Here is an 18,565-nt window from a genome sequence, read left to right on the forward strand (position 1 = left end):
CGAAAGCTATGGGTACAATAGAAATCCAGGCTGTTGTACATATGAAATGAAAAAAAGTACTCTGTTAATTAAAACATTTTTTTTTTAATTAATATTTGGTGATTTCGGTACATACAGAGCTCCCGAGACAGCGCTATACTGTATACTGTCCACTACAAACATGAAGCTTCCCTCTAGCGTTTAATCTTCAAAGAGCAGCGGTTAAGATAACTGGTCTGCTGTCTCCCCCGGGACGACGACGCAAGTTGCCGAGAGAGGGAGCAAAACATGTAAATTAATTACATTTTATAGATACACAGAAACACATGAACTGACCTCAGAGTCTCCAGTCGACAGTTTGGACTCTCCAGTCCAGCAGAGAGAAGCTTCACTCCTGAATCCTGCAGCTTGTTTTCACTCAGGTCCAGTTCTCTCAGATGGGAGGGGTTGGACTTCAGAGCTGAGGCCAGAGAAGCACAGCTGATCTCTGACAAACTGCAGCTCTCCAATCTGAATAAAGAATAAATGATGTAAGTTTAAAAGACTTTAATGTTCCTGCTTGAAATCATTCAGTGTTTAATAATCTGTTCAGAGCTGAAGAAGGTTCAGAATGTAGACATTTAGAAAATGAAGCTCCAAACACCTGAACCCAACAGGATGCAGGTTCAACACTGTCACATACACAAAGTGAAACACAGTTCTCATTAATATTAATGACAACGTGCTGCTGCTTCAATAAAGACGTAGTGATGTCACCTCTTAAACTCTGCAGCTCCACCAGAGGCTCCATCTATACAAACTCATGTTGTGCAGCCAAATAAAAACCCACAGAAACTGATGTAACATCTGATTCTGCTATTTAAAGCTCCTGTTATTAAGATAGTTCAACTTTCAGTCTCGTTTCTGACGATTTTTCCTCGTCTGCAACTCGCCACAGTCGGCCGAGGGTCCTCCACAGTCAGCTGGCCATCTGCCCGCCACGTATCCCCTTCAGCTTGGAGGTGCACTACTGGGACACTTGTGACTTGAGCTCTACTACGGTGAGACTCAGCTGTTGGTTCTGCTTGGTCAAAGTGAACCGGCTTCAACTGTATTTGGCCGCCACGCTCCCCAGCTTCAACCAGGCCTGCAACGTGACGTTTATCTTATTTCTCTGTGTTGTGTTCCCTGGTTGCCAGCTTGTGTGTGTGTGTTCAGACTGTCAAACTTTAAGCTGAGTTGTTGTTGTCTGAGCTCAGACAAACCCAGAAAACAAGTGAAGTGAAGGAAATGTAGACCTTCTGTTATGATTTAAATGTTATAGATGTACACAGAAACACATGCACTGACCCCAGAGTCTCCAGTCGACAGTTTGGACTCTCCAGTCCAGCAGAGAGAAGCTCCACTCCTGAATCCTGCAGATCGTTTCTTCTCAGGTCCAGCTCTCTCAGATGGGAGGGGTTGGACTTCAGAGCTGAGGCCAGAGAAGCACAGCTGATCTCTGACAAACTGCACCACCTCAATCTGAATAAAGAATAAATGATGAAATTTCACAATTTAAATATTCAGTCAGTATAAACGCCACAAAGCTTCATTAAAATGTTGTAAAAAGACAATTATGAATATATTTGTTATTGTCTGATAGTTAAAATAGAGATTATTTAACTTTTCATTGTAGTATGTATTTTTCTCATCACTTTAAAAAACATTTAAAAAACATGATTTGTAATCTAAGATGAAAATCAATAGTTGAGGATGTTCAGAGTGAATTATTCATGTTGTTATATGAAGGTCTTAAATGTGCAGCTCAACATTGCTCTGCCACAGTCAATGGACTAAACCACAGAAGAAGAAAACAGACTTCAGCATGAAGATACTCAGTGTGGATCAGTATAATATCAGCCTGATGTCTGCAGTTTAGTGTCAACACAACTTTCACATCATATTAATCTGAGCACACAAGTAAAAAATGGTGTCTGACCCCAGAGTCTCCAGTCGACAGTTTGGACTCTCCAGTCCAGCAGAGAGAAGCTTCACTCCTGAATCCTGCAGCCTGTTGTGACTCAGGTCCAGCTGTCTCAGATGGGAGGGGTTGGACTTCAGAGCTGAGGCAAGAGAAGCACAGCTGATCTCTGACAAACTGCAGCCCTCCAATCTGAAAAAAGAATAAATGATGTGAGTTTAAAAGACTTTAATGTTCCTGCTTGAAATCATTCAGTGTTTAATAATCTGTTCAGAGCTGAAGAAGGTTCAGAATGTAGACGTTTAGAAAATGAAGCTCCAAACACCTGAACCCAACAGGATGCAGGTTCAACACTGTCACATACACAAAGTGAAACACAGCTCTCATTAATATCAATGACAACGTGCTGCTGCTTCAATAAAGACGTAGTGATGTCACCTCTTAAACTCTGCAGCTCCACCAGAGGCTCCATCTATACAAACTCATGTTGTGCAGCCAAATAAAAACCCACAGAAACTGATGTAGCATCTGATTCTGCTATTTAAAGCTCCTGTTATTAAGATAGTTCAACTTTCAGTCTCGTTCCAACTCGTCAAATACTGACGCTTTGGGATTGTAGGTCGGGTCGGCCGCCGTCCCAAAGCGTCAGTATTTGACGGGTCGGGAACGAGACTCAAAGATCAACTCTCTCACCAACAGGAGCTTTAAGATAAAAGTCATCCTGAGCTGAAGTGTCTCAGTCAGTACAGACGTCACATATCATCATAAAGGTTTGGAACAAACACGTTTGTTGTTGTCTGACAGAAGAAAACACAACGTTTGTGTTTTTACTTTCAGAAGCAAGAAGGAAAAGTGCAAATCAATGATGAAGAGGTTGATAGAGAATAAAAGTGTTGAATGTTTGATGTTATATTAGATATGTTTTAAATATGAAGCAGAACAAGATGCTCAGTGTGAATCAGGACAGAATCTATGTGGTCAAATCCCCTTCAGAGCTGATGACATGAAAACTAAGATTTAAACAGCTTGAATACTGTTTTCAAAGTATTAACCACGGTTTAAAAGAAATATTCAAACGGATTTAAACGTGAGAACAACAACAGTATGTGTGAGATAACTGTGTCACACTTATAATTCATCAGCAGTGTAATATTTTCATTGTTATTAAAGTTTGTCTTCAGAGTTTCACACATTCAACACGTGCATTGTGTTGAACAAGAGTTACAGATGTACCTAAGGTTCTATGAATTCTGGATGACTGCCAGAGACGGTATGAAATACCTGGATAAGCATCACGCGCATGCACAGATCGAGACATAATACCAACATGGTCATGTGACCTGGGTGACCCAAGCAACCCGACAAAGGGGGCCGGCACCCAGTGATCGTCTCCTACAGAATCTTCTCGTCAAGATTCTGAGTGACAATGAACTCTGGCGGTCATCCAGAATTCATAGAACCTTAGTTACATCTGTAACTCTTGTTCTATTTAATTCTCCCTGACCGCCAGAGACGGTATGAAATACCTGGATGACCTATACCAACAAAGTCACGAGGAACCCACACTCACCGAGATTCAGTCGCAGACCGAAGAGACAGACAAGACAGCCGTCGCCACAGGATGGGGAGCAGCCACATTAACCCTGTAGAAGCAGGCAAAGGTACATGAAGAAGCCCTTGCAACCGCAGCACAGATGTCATTCAGTGGAACGCCCTTCAAAGCAGCCCACGATGTGGAGACGCTCCTGGTCGAATGACATTTCACTGGAGGGATCTGAAGGCCCCTGAGCCGGTATGCATGAGAGATGGTATCAACAACCCAATGCGAGAGTTTCTGTTTAGACAAGGCACAGCCCTTCCTACGCCCTCCATAACAGACAAACAGAGCATCAGACTTACAAAAGCTAGTGGAAACTTCTTTGTACTGTTTCAGAGCACGAACAGGACAAAGGAAGGCGGAATTAGGAGGCAGTCCCTCCACCCCTGGCTCTGGGGCAAACGCTGCCAAACTGACAGGTTGGTTGACATGAAAGGCGGAAAAGCCTCTTAGGGAGGAAAGAGGGGTTGGGCCACATAGTAACCCCCGATCCATCCGTATTCCACCGCAAACAGTCAATGGCAATGGACAGGGCATGAAGCTCACTGACCCGCTTTGCAGACGCAACAGCCAGAAGAAAGGCAGTCTTGCAAGACAGCCACCTGAGGTCAGAGTGTTCCAAGGGCTTAAATGGAGGAGAACACAAGGCTTCCAGGACGGCAGGCAAAGCCCATGAAGGCAGAAACCTGCCCACCAGAGCATGTGACCCCACAGATCGACCATCCACAAAGGCATGTCAAGCAGAGATAGCCGCAACATACACCCGAATAGTAGAGGCAGAGATCCCTCTATCCAGCAACGTCTGCAGGTAGTTGAGCAGTACAGATACAGGGCAATGCTCTGGGTCCACATTCTGACCGTCACACCAACCAGAGAAGAGTTTCCACCTGTTGGCGTACAGTAGCCTAGTCGTGGATGCACGAGCACTGATTATGGTCTGGACAACAGTCTGATCACAAAAAGTCAGTAACGAGTCCGGCCCTTCAGGGGCCAGACATGCAACTGGAGGCACCCCGGGTGAGGATGCCAAATGATCCCCCCTAACTGTGACAGGAGATCCTGCCTCAGTGGGAGAGGCCAAGGCACTCCGTTGAGAAGCCGCATGAGAAGAGGAAACCATACCCTCCTGGGCCAGTAGGGAGCCACCAGCAACACTGTGTGATTGCACCGGTCTATCCTGTGAAGCGTCAGCAGGAGTAGTGGAATCGGAGAAAAGGCATACAGGAGGCGGTCCGGCCAGGAGTGCGCCAGGGCATCCTGCCCCAATGGCTGCTCCGATAGGGAAAACCACAGCGGGCAGTATGTTGACGCCTCTGAGCCTCTCCCTCCCTCCTGAACCACCGTGGGGCTCAGCCTCCACTCCCCCGGAGGGGGCTTTTGGCGGGAAAGGTCTGCCACTGAGTTCTGCGCACCCGGCAAATGCATCGCCCTGAGACTGTGGCGGGGTGCCACCGGCACATGAAAACAAGCATCCTTCAGATGGATGCTCGTAAACCAGTCTCCTTCTGAGACCACCTGAAGAACATTGGCTGTGCGAAGCATATGAAAATGAAGAACCTTTACAAACTGGTTCAACTATCTGAGATTGAGGATGGGGCGAAAGCTGCTGCCCTTCTTCGGAACAAGAAAATAAGTTGAGTAGAACCCTCTCATCCGGTCCAAACTCGGTACACACTCGACGGCGCCTTTCTCCAGAAGCACCGCAATCTCCTGGGTCAGAGCCAGAGATCTTAGGGGGTCCTTGACAACAGCCATTCGGACCCCGTTGAACCTGGGTGGTCGACACCTGAACTGAATACTGTATCCCTCGGAGAGAGTTAACAGCACCCAAGGGTCTAAAGTCAGGGCCTCCCACTGGCTCAGATGTTGCGGGGAGAAACGGCTGGCGCCTGGGTCGAGGTGGTCAGGCCCGACCCCCACGGCCCAGGGAGCGCTAGTGTGCCTTGGTCTAGGTAGTGGTGCCTGGCGTAAGTCAGCAAACTGCTGCTTGACTTTGTTCACCTGCACACTGCGCTCTAAAGCCTGTTGGGCTGCAGGCCCAAACACCTGACCCGGAACGACTGCAAAGTCTCCTCCGACATGCTTCTGACAAGGGGGACTGGGCAAGCCACACTTGGCGCCGGGCCAAGGTGATTGTGGACATCAGCCTCCCAAGCTCTCTGGTCATATAAGCAAATGCCTGGAGTGAAGCATCACTGAGGCCCTGTGCCTGGGCATCTGCATCAGTAGTCTGGAGAGACTGTGATAGAGCCAGAACCAGGTGGGAAAGGGAGTTACTGATACGCCCCATCCGAGCCGAGCCATCATAGCTCTTGGTGAGGAGGTCATCGGTGATCCTGCACTGTGGGCGTGGACAACGCGCATCGGGTCTAAGGGCTTCATCTGGGGACACTATCAGAGAAGCAACTGAAGCATCAACGGCAGGCATCTGATCAAGACCATAATGGGCAGCGTCTCTCATGGCAGCCAAAGCCCTGCAGTCACTTGTCAGGTGAAGGAAAGCCTTGGGGTCTGGCCAACACCGCTGAAGTTCCTCGATGAACGGCTCAGAGAGTGGAATCCTGAAGGAAGACGGTTAAGGGACATGTTTGAAGAAGGCATTAGAGGGAGCGGCCTCTACAGGGGCAGCCGACCCGAGCCGTGAGACGGCCAATTGGATGGCCTGCTTAACTGTTGAAAGACTGGCCTCAGCACATTTCCGACCACCTGGCAATCACAATGAACATTGAAATCCCTACCCCCACCACAATCCAGAGCCGGACAATAACCTTCAGAAAACTTGACTCCCTCTCACCTGCAACTCTCTCAGCCTCTCTCACCTACTGTCTGTCTGCCTCACCTCACCTGTCCTCTGATGACCCCACTGACCTGGTCAACTATTACAACAGCACACTCTCCTCCTGCTTGGATCAGCTTGCCCCCGCCAAAACAAAAACTGTCTCTTTCACCCACTCTGCCCCCTGGTAGACCACCACACTCTGCCAAATGAAATCCCGGAAACGTCAACTGGAAAGACTGTGCAAGAAAACTGGATTATCTGTTCACCTTCTCGCCTACACAGACCACCTACAACAATACAAAGATGCACTCAACACCATAAACTCACTCCTCAAACCCCATGACAAGACTCCCTCATCATTCACAACTGAAAAGTGCCAATCATTCCTTTCATACTTCCAAACAAAAATAGATACCATCTACAGTAACCTCAACACCTCTGGAATCCCTCCCATCTCACCACCTGCCACCATCCAGCCCCTGTCACAGTTCTCTCCAATATCTCCAGCACAGTTAACAACCCTCATGACTGGGATAAAAACCTCCACCTGCATCCTGGACCCCATCCCATCCAAACTCATTAAGGTCTGCCTCCCTGTCATCTCCCCACTCATCACCAACATCATCAACACCTTATTCAGCTCTGGTCCTGTTCCCCAAACCCTCAAACTGGCTGCCATCACACTCATCATTAATAAATCTGGTCTCAACACTGACAATCCTAGTAACTTCCAGCCCATCTCCAATCTCCCCTTCCTAGCACAAAAACCCTGGAACGTGCTGCAGCCTCTCAACTCAGAACCCACCTCACCTCCAATAATCTCTTTGAACGCTTCCAATCCGGCTTCCGATCAAAACACAGCACAGAGACAGCCCTCCTCAAAATTACCAATGTCCTCCTCCTCTCCTCAGACATCTCAACATACTCATCCTCCTTGACCTCACAGCAGCCTTTGATAGCATCAACCACTCCATCCTGCTCTCCCGATTGAAATCTTCAGCCCACATCACTGGCACAGCACTCACCTGGATCCACTCCTACCTCACCAACCGTCACCAGTTCATCAGCGTTAACAACTGCACCTCCTCCACCGCTCCCCTGTCACAAGGTGTCCCCCAGGGATCGATGCTTGGTCCCCTCCTCTTCATCCTCTACATGCTCCCCCTTGGCAAAATCATCCATCATTACAGACTCCAGTTTCACTGCTACGCCGACGACATCCAATTGTACATCTCCTCCAAAGCCATCACCAACACCACCCACTCCACACTCAGCAACTGTCTCACTGAAATTAAAAAATGGATGAAAAAACTACCTGCAACTCAACAGTGACAAATCTGACATCATCATCATTTTCCCACATCCCACACCAAAACCACCCAAAACTTCAGCCTCACCTTCAACAACTGCACTCTGTCCTCCTCCACTCACATCCGGAATCTTGGTGTCATCTTTGACAGCCAACTCAAGGTCGACCACCACATTAACCACATCACCAGGACCGCCTTCTTTCATCTCAAGAACATTGCCCGTATCCGCCCCTCCACACCTTCTCTGCTGCCGAAACCCTAATTCATGCTTTTATAACATCCAGACTAGATTAGCATCCATCTGGCACATCACCAAAAGTCCTCAATAAACTCCAATACATTCAGAACTCCGCTGCCCGCCTGCTCACCCACACCCGCTCCCGAGAACACATCACCCCAGTCCTGCAAAAACTTCACTGGCTCCCCATCTCACACCGCATACAATTCAAAATCCTCCTGCTCACCCACAAATCACTTAACAACCTGGCCCCCACCTACCTCACAGACCTGCTCCACCACTACACCCCCTCCCGTGCCCTCCAGTCCTCAGAGTGATATCTCCTTGCCCTACCCCCTCGGACCAAGCACCGAACTTGGGTAGACAGAGACTTCTCCGTTGCCGCCCCCACCCTCTGGAACTCACTCCCCAAACCCATCAGAGACTGTGCAGACCCCCACACCTTCAAATCACTTCTTAAAACACACCTTTTTAAATTGGCTTTTAATCTGTAAATTAAACATGTCTTTTTTTTCTGTTCTTTTATCCTATTCTAGTTTTATGTCTTTTTTAACCTTCTACACTGTTTGCCTATAGCAAATTGTATGCTACTCCACATTGTTATTTATTTTAATTATGTTGATATTTTATGTAAGCGTCTTTGAGCACCTGTAAAAGCGCGTTATAAATAAAATTTATTTATTACTATTGTTGAGCCTCAAGCAGCTCTTGGCTCCACCTTTGGCTGTTAACACACTGCAGACCACTGATTGGTCAGTGGGAACAGCCAGGGTCGTCTCGTCCTCCACGCTCTGAAGTAACATTTCACTTTCTACCTTCTCAGCAGTCTTCTGTCTCGCTGCCTGCAGCCTTTCTCAAGTAAAGCTAGTTTCCTTGTTGTGATGAACAACCACACGTGTGCTGTGTGTGGAGAGTGTGTGGTCGAGCAAGAGAGAGAGAGCAAAACATGTAAATTAATTACATTTTATAGATACACAGAAACAAATGAACTGACCTCAGAGTCTCCAGTCGACAGTTTGGACTCTCCAGTCCAGCAGAGAGAAGCTTCACTCCTGAATCCTGCAGCTCATTCCAACCCAGGTCCAGCTGTCTCAGATGGGAGGGGTTGGACTTCAGAGCTGAGGCCAGAGAAGCACAGCTGATCTCTGACAAACTGCAGCTGAACAATCTGAATAAAGAATAAATGATGTCAGTTTAAAAGACTTTAATGTTCCTGCTTGAAATCATTCAGTGTTTAATAATCTGTTCAGAGCTGAAGAAGGTTCAGAATGTAGACGTTTAGAAAATGAAGCTCCAAACACCTGAACCCAACAGGATACAGGTTCAACACTGTCACATACACAAAGTGAAACAGAGCTCTCATTAAACTCTGCAGCTCCACCAGAGGCTCCATCAATACAAACTCATGTTGTGCAGCCAAATAAAAACCCACAGAAACTGATGTAACATCTGATTCTGCTATTTAAAGCTCCTGTTATTAAGATAGTTCAATTTTCAGTCTTGTTCCAACTCGTCAAATACTGATGCTTTGGGATTGTAGGTCGGGTCGGCCGCCGTCCCAAAGCGTCAGTATTTGACGGGTCGGGAACGAGACTCAAAGATCAACTCTCTCACCAACAGGAGCTTTAAGATAAAAGTCATCCTGAGCTGAAGTGTTTCAGTCAGTACAGACGTCACATATCATCATAAAGGTTTGGAACAAACACAAGTTTTTTTGTTGTCTGACAGAAGAAAACACAACGTTTGTGTTTTTACCTTCAGAAGCAAGAAGGAAAAGTGCAAATCAATGATAAACAGGTTGATAGAGAAGAAAACAGTGATGAATGTGTATTCTGTTGTGTGGTGCGTTCTCAAATGCCAGATGAGGTTAGTTGTATTAAATTGTCGTTGCTGGTTACCACCTCTCGGAATTTCGGCTTCGCATGTCTTGCAAACAGCGAGTTTTGACAACGGAAAAACAGTCTCGGGTAAAAAATAATAATATATAGATATATTTATATGCGATCGGCTTTTCTGATCTGCACTTTGAAAGCCCACCGATCAACCTGTTTAGGGTCCATATCGGCCAATGACGATCAGCGGCCAATCGATCGAAGCATCCCTAACAGTTTGAATATTTTAAGTGCACTTAACTACAGTAAGAATACATGAAGAAGGTATGTAATAATCCTTGAAAAATGTGACTTCAACATCATCCAACATCCTTTTTTCAAAGATTCAACACTTTCTTTTCACAGATTTAAATCTCTGTGTATCTGTGTGTGCTGGACATCAGGCAGTAATATACAATGATGTAGTGTCACCTGTCGCCTTGTGTGTGTGTGTGTGTGTGTGTGTGTGTGTGTGTGTGTTCAGACTGTCAAACTTTAAACTGAGTTGTTGTGATCTGACCTCAGACAAACCCAGAAAACAAGTGAACTGAAGGAAATGTAAAACTTCTGTTATGATTTAAATGTTATAGATCTACACAGAAACACATGAACTGACCTCAGAGTCTCCAGTCGACAGTTTGGACTCTCCAGTCCAGCACAGAGAAGCTTCACTCCTGAATCCTGCAGGTCGTTCTGACTCAGGTCCAGTTCTGTCAGATGGGAGGGGTTGGACTTCAGAGCTGAGGCCACGACTTCACAGTGACTCTCTGAGAGTCCACAGTAAGTAAATCTGTGATTACAGATAAAAGCACATTAAAACAATAAAATGTGAGACTTTATTGTGAAAACAGATTCATACATGTTGCATCACAAAGCACAGGTGGTCAGCTGGTCAGCCTGAGCTGGTCAGTCATTGATCACAAGGTTTGTAGTTTGAAACTTGAGCTCCTTCTGTCCACGAGGCCCCAGACTTTCCCTGCCTGAGGAGATCAGAGGGGCTGAATCGCTGCCCCATTTTATATCAGCCCCCAAAACACACTGAATAAAGCTGCTTTTAACCCTGATGTGGATGTTTTTATCTTCATGTTTGATTCATTCTGGTGTCTTTATATTTATATTTGTAATTGTCGGGTAAAACTTGCTTTTTCTTGTGACTCTTTCATTGTGTTGCTGTTTAATGTGTGTACAGCACTTTGTAACTGCTTTTAAAAGTCTTATATCAAGAAAATAAATCAATAAATGAACCTCCTGAGTGTCCTTGAGCAACATGAACCAAACTGATATTCAGGACAAAGTGTCCAGATGACTGTAATGTAAACGAGTCAGATTGAGTTGGTTTATATTCATGAAGCTTTATGTAAATTCACTGTAGGTTGTAACTGCACTCGTATGTGTTGACCTCAGTTATGTGTTTGTGTGGATTTTGTTCTTTGATGCATTTTATTCTGTCGCTCCGTCTGCTTTTCACCTCCCATTAAATTAATTCAGCGTCTTCTACTGCATCAATAGTATAATTAGTACTAAAGATTGAGTTATCATCATTTGATGGGTGATCATTTGTCTCAGGTGGAGTTCACCTGGCTGAAGGAAATGTTTTGGAAAGTAGACGACTACATGTCATTTCATCTCCGAGCTTGGTGATGATCATTGATTCAATCAGCAGGTTTCATACTTGTTGAGGAAAACATGTATCGTGTTGAGGTTTTATATAATGCATGTGTGTAAACAGGGTCCGAAATTAACTTTTTGACTCACCAGCCAAGTGGACTGGTAGATGAAAAAATCCACCGGCCAAGCATATTTTTTAACGGACAAAATAATAAATTGCCTTTTTGTGTTACATAAACATTAATTTCCATACATTTCATTGAGATAAAGTATTATGTTGAATACAAACTTAAAGAAGAGGCCAGAGCAAAATTATTTTTAATATATTGATGAATGTATTTGCTATCAACAGGAGTTAAAGCAAGAAAATCTATCTATCAATTGTTCTATGTCTCGTTTTTTTTCCCTTTGGTATACTGGCAACACACCGAACAGCTCATCACCAGAGCCGAGGCCTTTTCACACAGTCAGAGTTATCACCGCAGTGGTGGTTCGCCAATTCTCCGCCGCTGGTAGTTCACACAGAGCCGAGCAGCTCCGGAGTAAAACGTGAACCAGAGTGTCATTCACACAGCAAGCCGGCGCTGCGGCTCCAAAGGATGCGTGACAATATGCGTCATGGTGATGACGTGTGTTTTTTTTCAGCGCGTTTCCCCGTGTCCAGCTGTTAATCTAAACATGTACACACTGACTGTTTAAAATCATATGGATGCTGTTATAATATGTAGTGATTGAGATCCTGACCCACCAAACATCCTGGAAAGTTACATTTTTCGCTCTAAATTACATAACTACATCATCACCATCAATGAACAGGGCGCTGTCTGACTGTGTCACTCGCGGGGAGGGAGGCTGTTTATGGGGGAAAGTTCACTGAAGTCTCGATTGGGAGGGCTGACCGTCACCGCGACAAACAGTTGGTGAGTTACAGGTTTTTGCCGGGGACCGACGCTGTTTTTCAGGCAGAAATGTGAAGAAGAGTAAGAAGGACAGACACTTCTCCACGAATAACTGCGGTATTTTTTCCTCATATAAGTTGCCAAAGACACGACCAGCTACTAGCTACGTTACAGTTGTTTGGTCCTGTAATGCTGCTTTGTGGGACAATTCTCTATATTTTCCTGAGGGATGGACCTGTTTAGTTATCAGACAGTGAACACCATCAGATCGACACACTCTCGCTTTGCGCTACCGGCTTATCCGTTCATAATGGTTCATCAGAGGCGGAGGGATATTTCATCCCTCGCAGCATCTGAGACTTTCACACAGTTTTTGTGTGTGTGTGCGCGTCCCAAAACGCAGTAGACGCTTAGTTTTACATACTATTGTGGTACAAACATTTACCCGCCAGAGTGGCGGATAACCGCTGCAATTTACTCGCCAAACAGAAAATTTGCCCACCATTGGCATTTGGCTGGTGTTAATTTCAGACCCTGTGTGTAAAGTGTTTGTCTTTAATACTGAAGGCTTCAGCTTTACCAGGATTTTTAATGTTCATCACATCTGGACTTACCGAGCCTTTCTACAGTTCCTCACAGCTGGAATCAGTCTCTGTCTTCCCTGGTCTGATGTGTTGTATTTATCTGTGTCCAACTCATCCAGAACCTCCTCTGACATCTGCAGCATGTAGGCCAGAGCTGAGCAATGGATCTCAGAGAATTTATTCACTGATCTGTTCTCTGACTTCAGGAACTCTTGGATCTCCTGATGGACTGAGTGGTCGTTCATCTCCATCAGACAGTGGAAGATGTTGATGCTTCTGTCAGGAGAGATCTCATCACTGTTCATCTCCTTCAGGTTGTTGGTGGCTCTCTGGATGATTTCTGGACTGTTGTCTGTCTGACCCAGCAGGCCTGCTAAGAGTCTCTGGTTGGACGTCAGAGAGAGTCCATGAAGGAAGCGGACAAACAGGTCCAGGTGACCATTCTTACTTTTGAGGGATTTCTCCATGGCGCTCTTCAGGAAGTCATCCAGGGTTGAGGGACTCTGTCCTCCCAGGAAGTCCTCCAGTACCTCTGTGTTCCTGTTGGTGTAACAGTGGAACATGTAGACTGCAGCCAGAAACTCCTGAACGCTCAGATGAACAAAGCAGTAGACTGTTTTCTGGAAGATCACACTCTCTCTTCTGAAGATCTCTGTACAAACTCCTGAGTACACCGAGGCCTCTGTGACATCAAGACCACACCGCTCCAGGTCTTCTTGGTAGAACATGATGTTTCCTGTCTCCAGGTGTTCAAACGCCAGCCTCCCCAGCTTCAGAAGAACTTCCCTTTCAGCCTCCGTCAGCTCCTGTGGACTCGTCTCACGTCCCTCATCGCACTTCTGCTTCTTCCTCTTTGTCTGAACCAGCAGGAAGTGTGAGTACATGTCAGTCAGGGTCTTGGGCAGCTCTCCTCTCTGGTCTGTAGTCAACATGTGGTCCAGAACTGTAGCAGTGATCCAGCAGAAGACTGGGATCAGACACATGATGTGGAGGCTCCTGGAGGTCTTGATGTGTGAGATGATTCTGCTGGACAGATCTTCATCACTGAACCTCCTCCTGAAGTACTCCTCCTTCTGGGCGTCAGTGAAGCCTCTTACTTCTGTTACCCTGTCAACACGTGAAGGAGGGATCCGATTGGATGCTGCAGGTCGGGAAGTTATCCAGACGAGAGCCGAGGGAAGCAGCTTCCCCTCGATGAGGCTTGTCAGCAGCACGCTGACTGATGACTCCTGTGTGACATCAGACACGACCTCATGGTTGTTGAAATCCAGTGAAAGTCTGCTTTCATCCAGGCCGTCAAAGATGAACAGAAGTTTACAGACAGCGAGCTTCTCTGCTGTCACCTTCTGTAATGTTGGATGGAAAACATGGAGCAGCCTGAGAAGACTGTACTGCTCATCTCTGATCAGGTTCAGCTCCCTGAACGAGAGCAGAACCAGCAGACTGACATCTTGGTTTTCGGAGCCCTCTGCCCAGTCCAGAGTGAACTTCAGCACCGAGAAGGTTTTTCCAACGCCAGCGACGCCGTTGGTCAGAACCACTCTGATGGGTCTCTGTTGGTCAGGTGAGGCTTTAAAGATGTCGCAGCACTTGATTGGAGTTTCACTGAAGGTCTCCATCTTGGAAACTGTCTCCAGCTGCCTCACCTCATGTTGGGTATTAACCTCTTCACTCTGTCGCTCTGTGATGTAGAGCTCAGTGTAGATCTTGTTAAGGAGGGTTCCACTTCCTGTTTCATCACTTCCTGTTTCATCACTTCCTTCAGTCACACGTTCACATCTCCTCCTCAGACTGATCTTATGTTCATGGAAAACCTCCTGCAGACCAACATTCACTGAAAAAAGAGACAAAAGTGGAGACAAAAAGTACAATGTGACAATCAGCAGTCAGTGGTCTTTTCATTACAGATTAAAAACCACCAGTATCAGTAAGTACCAGGAAAGAGACATCAGGGCACCTTTCTGGAGCTAAACCTGGGAGTGGAGGTCGCTGGTGAACATCTGGTGGCTGGCCTTTGACTACATGGAGACGCCACCCTGTGGGCTGACTACCAGCAGGGACGGGCATTGGGGTCGGGTGTGTGCCAGTTTCATGCAAAAGAAGGTAGGTGTACTGATTCCTGGCATCCCAGACTGGTCCTCAGGACAGGGAGTGTCTCCTCTCATGGGGGAAGGAACAGGTGCTGGTGCCGGAGGTGGGGCAGTACCAACTAGATCTAGTTGGGCTCACCTCTATGCACAGCACTGTTTCTTGAACTCAACTCCTTTGCTTGAGGGACAACATCTCAGGTTGGCCCCTGTAAATGACCACCACCTGCACCTCAGCCCGTCCACTACACTCTGCTGCTGCTAACTGCTTGTTATTCCCTCACTACAAGGGAGGACCAGCTACTGCTCAACTAAATCCAGACTGTCTGATGTCCTGGATCCACAACAGTGACAGAAACTCCCCAGTGACATCAGAACAGAAGAAACTCGACACAACTTCAGACTGAAAACTCTCCTGTTCAGACTGAAAACTCTCCTGTCAGACTGAAAACTCTCCTGTTCAGACTGAAACTCTCCTGTTAGACTGAAACTCTCCTGTTCAGACAGCACCTTGGTCCATAAAAACAATCTCTCTCTTGATCTCTTATTGCTTCTAATTGTAGCTCTTGAACCATTTGAGCATAATTGATGAATGTGATCTACTCATGTTGTCTCCACATGGTTCAGTCAGTTGTTTTCAGTCTCTTTGGATAAAAACGTCAGCTAAATGAACGTACTGTAATGAAGCAGGTGACATTTGAAGCTGTTCAATGTGCTGAAACTGAGCAGCTACTTAGCTCTCTGCTGCAGCCTGAAAATAGATGTTAGCAGTGCACTTTTCCTCACTGGATGTTTGTTTGGTGGCTTGTTCAACAAGTGGATCCGCAGGACGAGGTGTGTGTTTGTAAGTTAGAGGAGGAGGAGATGCTAGCAGGAAAGCTAATGTGGACTGTTGTTTAAAGTGCTGTTTTGTCTCAAGCTGCTGTCTGACACTTCTCCATCTCCATCTCTGCATACAGAGAACAAACAGCTCTCTGATTGGTTAATGTGTGACATAACAAATGTATTAAAACAACAAGTAGTGTGTTCAGACATGAAGACATCAGCAGACAGATATATAGTCTTACTTTCTCCACACGGGGGACAGGAGGAGAGTCCTGGTGAAGCAGACTGGTCCCAGTGGCCACAGTCTGATGGTCCAGGTTCGTTACTGAAGACTGGAGGACCTTTGGACCGGTCACTCTTCATAGACAGACAGCTGGATACTGGAGACTCTGCTCTCTGTCTGTTGGACTGAACTCTGCAAACACCAACATGTTTGTATTGATATCACATGAATCTTTGAGAAAAGTCTAATTACCAATTCAAAGAGGGATCAAACTCCATAAATAAGAAGTTTAACAACTTCTATTTGTCCTCTTTGATTAGATTACAGCTTTTTAGGAGACTGACAGCTGCCACAGATAGTAAGAGGAACATGAGCCGTGAAAAGTCTGTTAGATTTAGGTAGAAAATACATTTTACATGAACTTTGAATATAAAAATACAAAATCAACAAAACAAAGCACGGCAGTGAAAGAGGGAACAGAACAAAGTCACATAGATGAGTTAGTATCAGGTGTCTTACTCTGAGTCTGATGGTCCAGGTTCGTTACTGAAGTCTGGAGGACCTTTGGACCGGTCCCTCTTCACAGACAGACAGCTGGATACTGGAGACTCTGCTCTGTCCTCCTCCTCCTTCACACAAACACTCATCTTCTGCTCTGAAGTCAGTCTGAGAGGTGAAACAGTAGCTGTGAGCTCAGGACACTTTGTGTCCACAGATGAATCAAAGTGTTGAGTTCACTCCAACATTTCTTTCCTCCACAGTCCACAGGGAGAAAACTGACTCACAGTAAGTAAAGTCACAGTAAATAATCACAATGTGTTGTTAACACTCACCCTGCCTCAGACTGCAGCTGCTCTCCCTCTGCTCTTCGTCTTAAAGGATAACTACCGTTTTTTACAACCTGGACCTTATTTCTAGCAAAATATATGATCATTTACTCACCCAGATAACTTTGGTGTCATTCGGCGTCGTTCGGACGAAATTAGATCCAGTGTAGCGGCGATATATCCATATAATGGGAGAGACGGGGCAGCGACACACAGCCTCTATATAACACATTATCTGCCACGAAACTAGTTAATTTCATCAATATTTTGTTATGAAATGCTAGCGCTATTCCCCTCTGAGTCCGGGCTCGTCCGTTATCAACATCCGGGGTCAAACTAGCAGTAGCAGCTACAGGTAAACAAGCCGCGCTGTCGCGGGTGCGCGCGCAGCTCAGAGACGACATCTTCCAGGTCAGAGGTAGTAGATCAACCTACAGACCCCGCATGTTGACAATAGACGAGCCTGGACTCAGAGGGGAATAGCGCTAGCATTTCATAACAAAATATTGATGAAATTAACTAGTTTCGTGGCAGATAATGCGTTATATAGAGGCTGTGTGTCGCTGCCCTGTCTCTCCCATTATATGGATATATCGCCGCTACACTGGATCTAATTTCGTCCGAACGACGCCGAATGACACCAAAGTTATCTGGGTGAGTAAATGACCATATATTTTGCCAGAAATAAGGTCCAGGTTGTAAAAAACGGTAGTTATCCTTTAAAATGGAGTCTGACTGACCTTTGCCCACCTTTGTGTTTGACAGTCTGATAGCAGCCACACCCTCGTTATCTTGAATCTGCAGCTCTCTGAAGGTCAAACAACAAACCTCAGTTAGAAATCACTCTGTCACAAACTCTGGAAATCCACAGAGGAAATTCAACAAATAGGCTTTTTTTTTTACAGCAACATGAAGATATAAATGTACAGACAATACATACAGATGTGTCACTACCATACAACATCTGGGCCTGTGGCTGACTGACATTTTAATATTAATCAATGACCCAAACAGGTAAAACTCCTGCGTTCCTGAGTGAAAACAAAGAGGGTTTCTTTTATAAGAGCTGAAGTCTAAAAGGCCAAAGACTCACTAAACCACCACAGCCACACAAACACTATTAACATGAAATAATAAACTCTATATTGATTAACTTATATTACACGTGTTGCAACTGCAGGGAAAGTGATACTCCCTCTGGTGGTGCATTTCAGTAGTAACTGTCCGTTACATCAGCAGCCCAGTCTGCGTCACTGTATGCTCGTAGCCCAAGTTTCTCATCATCACTTTTCCTGTAACACAATTATTTCTTAACTGAGCCCTTCAGATATCTCAGCAGATGTTTGACAGAAGTCCACTGCTCTTCTGTTGGCTCAGAAACATACTGCGACAGTTTGCTGACAACAAAACTCAGCTGGGGTCTTGTACATGTAGTTAGATAGATCAGGCTGCCAGCTGCCTCTCTGGATTTTCTGACGTCACTCATCTTTTCTGCATCATCAGTGTAGTTCAGTTTCTGGTCACAAGGTGTCGCTCTAGGTTCACAGTTTTGCATGTTAAACCTTTCAAGTGCTTTTTCAACACATTTCTTTTGTGACATTGTTTCACATCCATCACTGAGCTCAAAGTCAACGCCAAGAAAACGTCTCAGTTCTCCTCAGTCTTTCATTTTGAATCTTGCTGTGAGCGTCTCCTTCACAACTTTTAGTGCATCTTCATCACTGGCAGCAATGATTACATCATCAACCCATATTATTATGATCACCTTCTCATTTCCTGTTTCCCTTGTGCAAACA

At 45.7% G+C, this 18,565-nt stretch overlaps 1 protein-coding gene across 16 annotated transcripts in view; it reads right to left on the reverse strand.

Moving 5' to 3' along the window:
* LOC311268083 (uncharacterized protein) overlaps positions 1 to 18,565 on the reverse strand; it is a 34,905-nt gene that overhangs the window by 14,015 nt on the left and 2,325 nt on the right. For 6 of the 16 annotated variants that reach the window (XR_014623918.1, XR_014623922.1, XR_014623926.1 and 3 more), the window contains 9 exons: positions 17,520 to 17,577; positions 16,462 to 16,608; positions 15,962 to 16,134; positions 12,838 to 14,641; positions 10,333 to 10,506; positions 8,840 to 9,013; positions 1,940 to 2,113; positions 1,309 to 1,482; positions 316 to 489 (listed from right to left, as the gene is read on the reverse strand). Coding sequence is in view for 2 of the 16 variants with exons in the window: in XM_084371458.1 (XP_084227584.1) it covers positions 316 to 489; positions 1,309 to 1,482; positions 1,940 to 2,113; positions 8,840 to 9,013; positions 10,333 to 10,506; positions 12,838 to 14,641; positions 15,962 to 16,134; positions 16,462 to 16,608; positions 17,520 to 17,577 (3,052 nt within the window). In the remaining 14 variants the exon portion in view is untranslated. Of the gene's footprint in view, positions 1 to 315; positions 490 to 1,308; positions 1,483 to 1,939; positions 2,114 to 8,839; positions 9,014 to 10,332; positions 10,507 to 12,837; positions 14,642 to 15,961; positions 16,135 to 16,461; positions 16,609 to 16,775; positions 16,816 to 17,488; positions 17,578 to 18,565 lie in introns of all 16 variants that reach the window. The other 10 variants (XR_014623925.1, XR_014623929.1, XR_014623931.1 and 7 more) reach the window with 6 other exon arrangements.

This window comes from Pagrus pagrus, assembly GCF_965226575.1.
Source record: "Pagrus pagrus genome assembly, chromosome: 2".
Lineage (NCBI taxonomy): Eukaryota > Metazoa > Chordata > Actinopteri > Spariformes > Sparidae > Pagrus > Pagrus pagrus.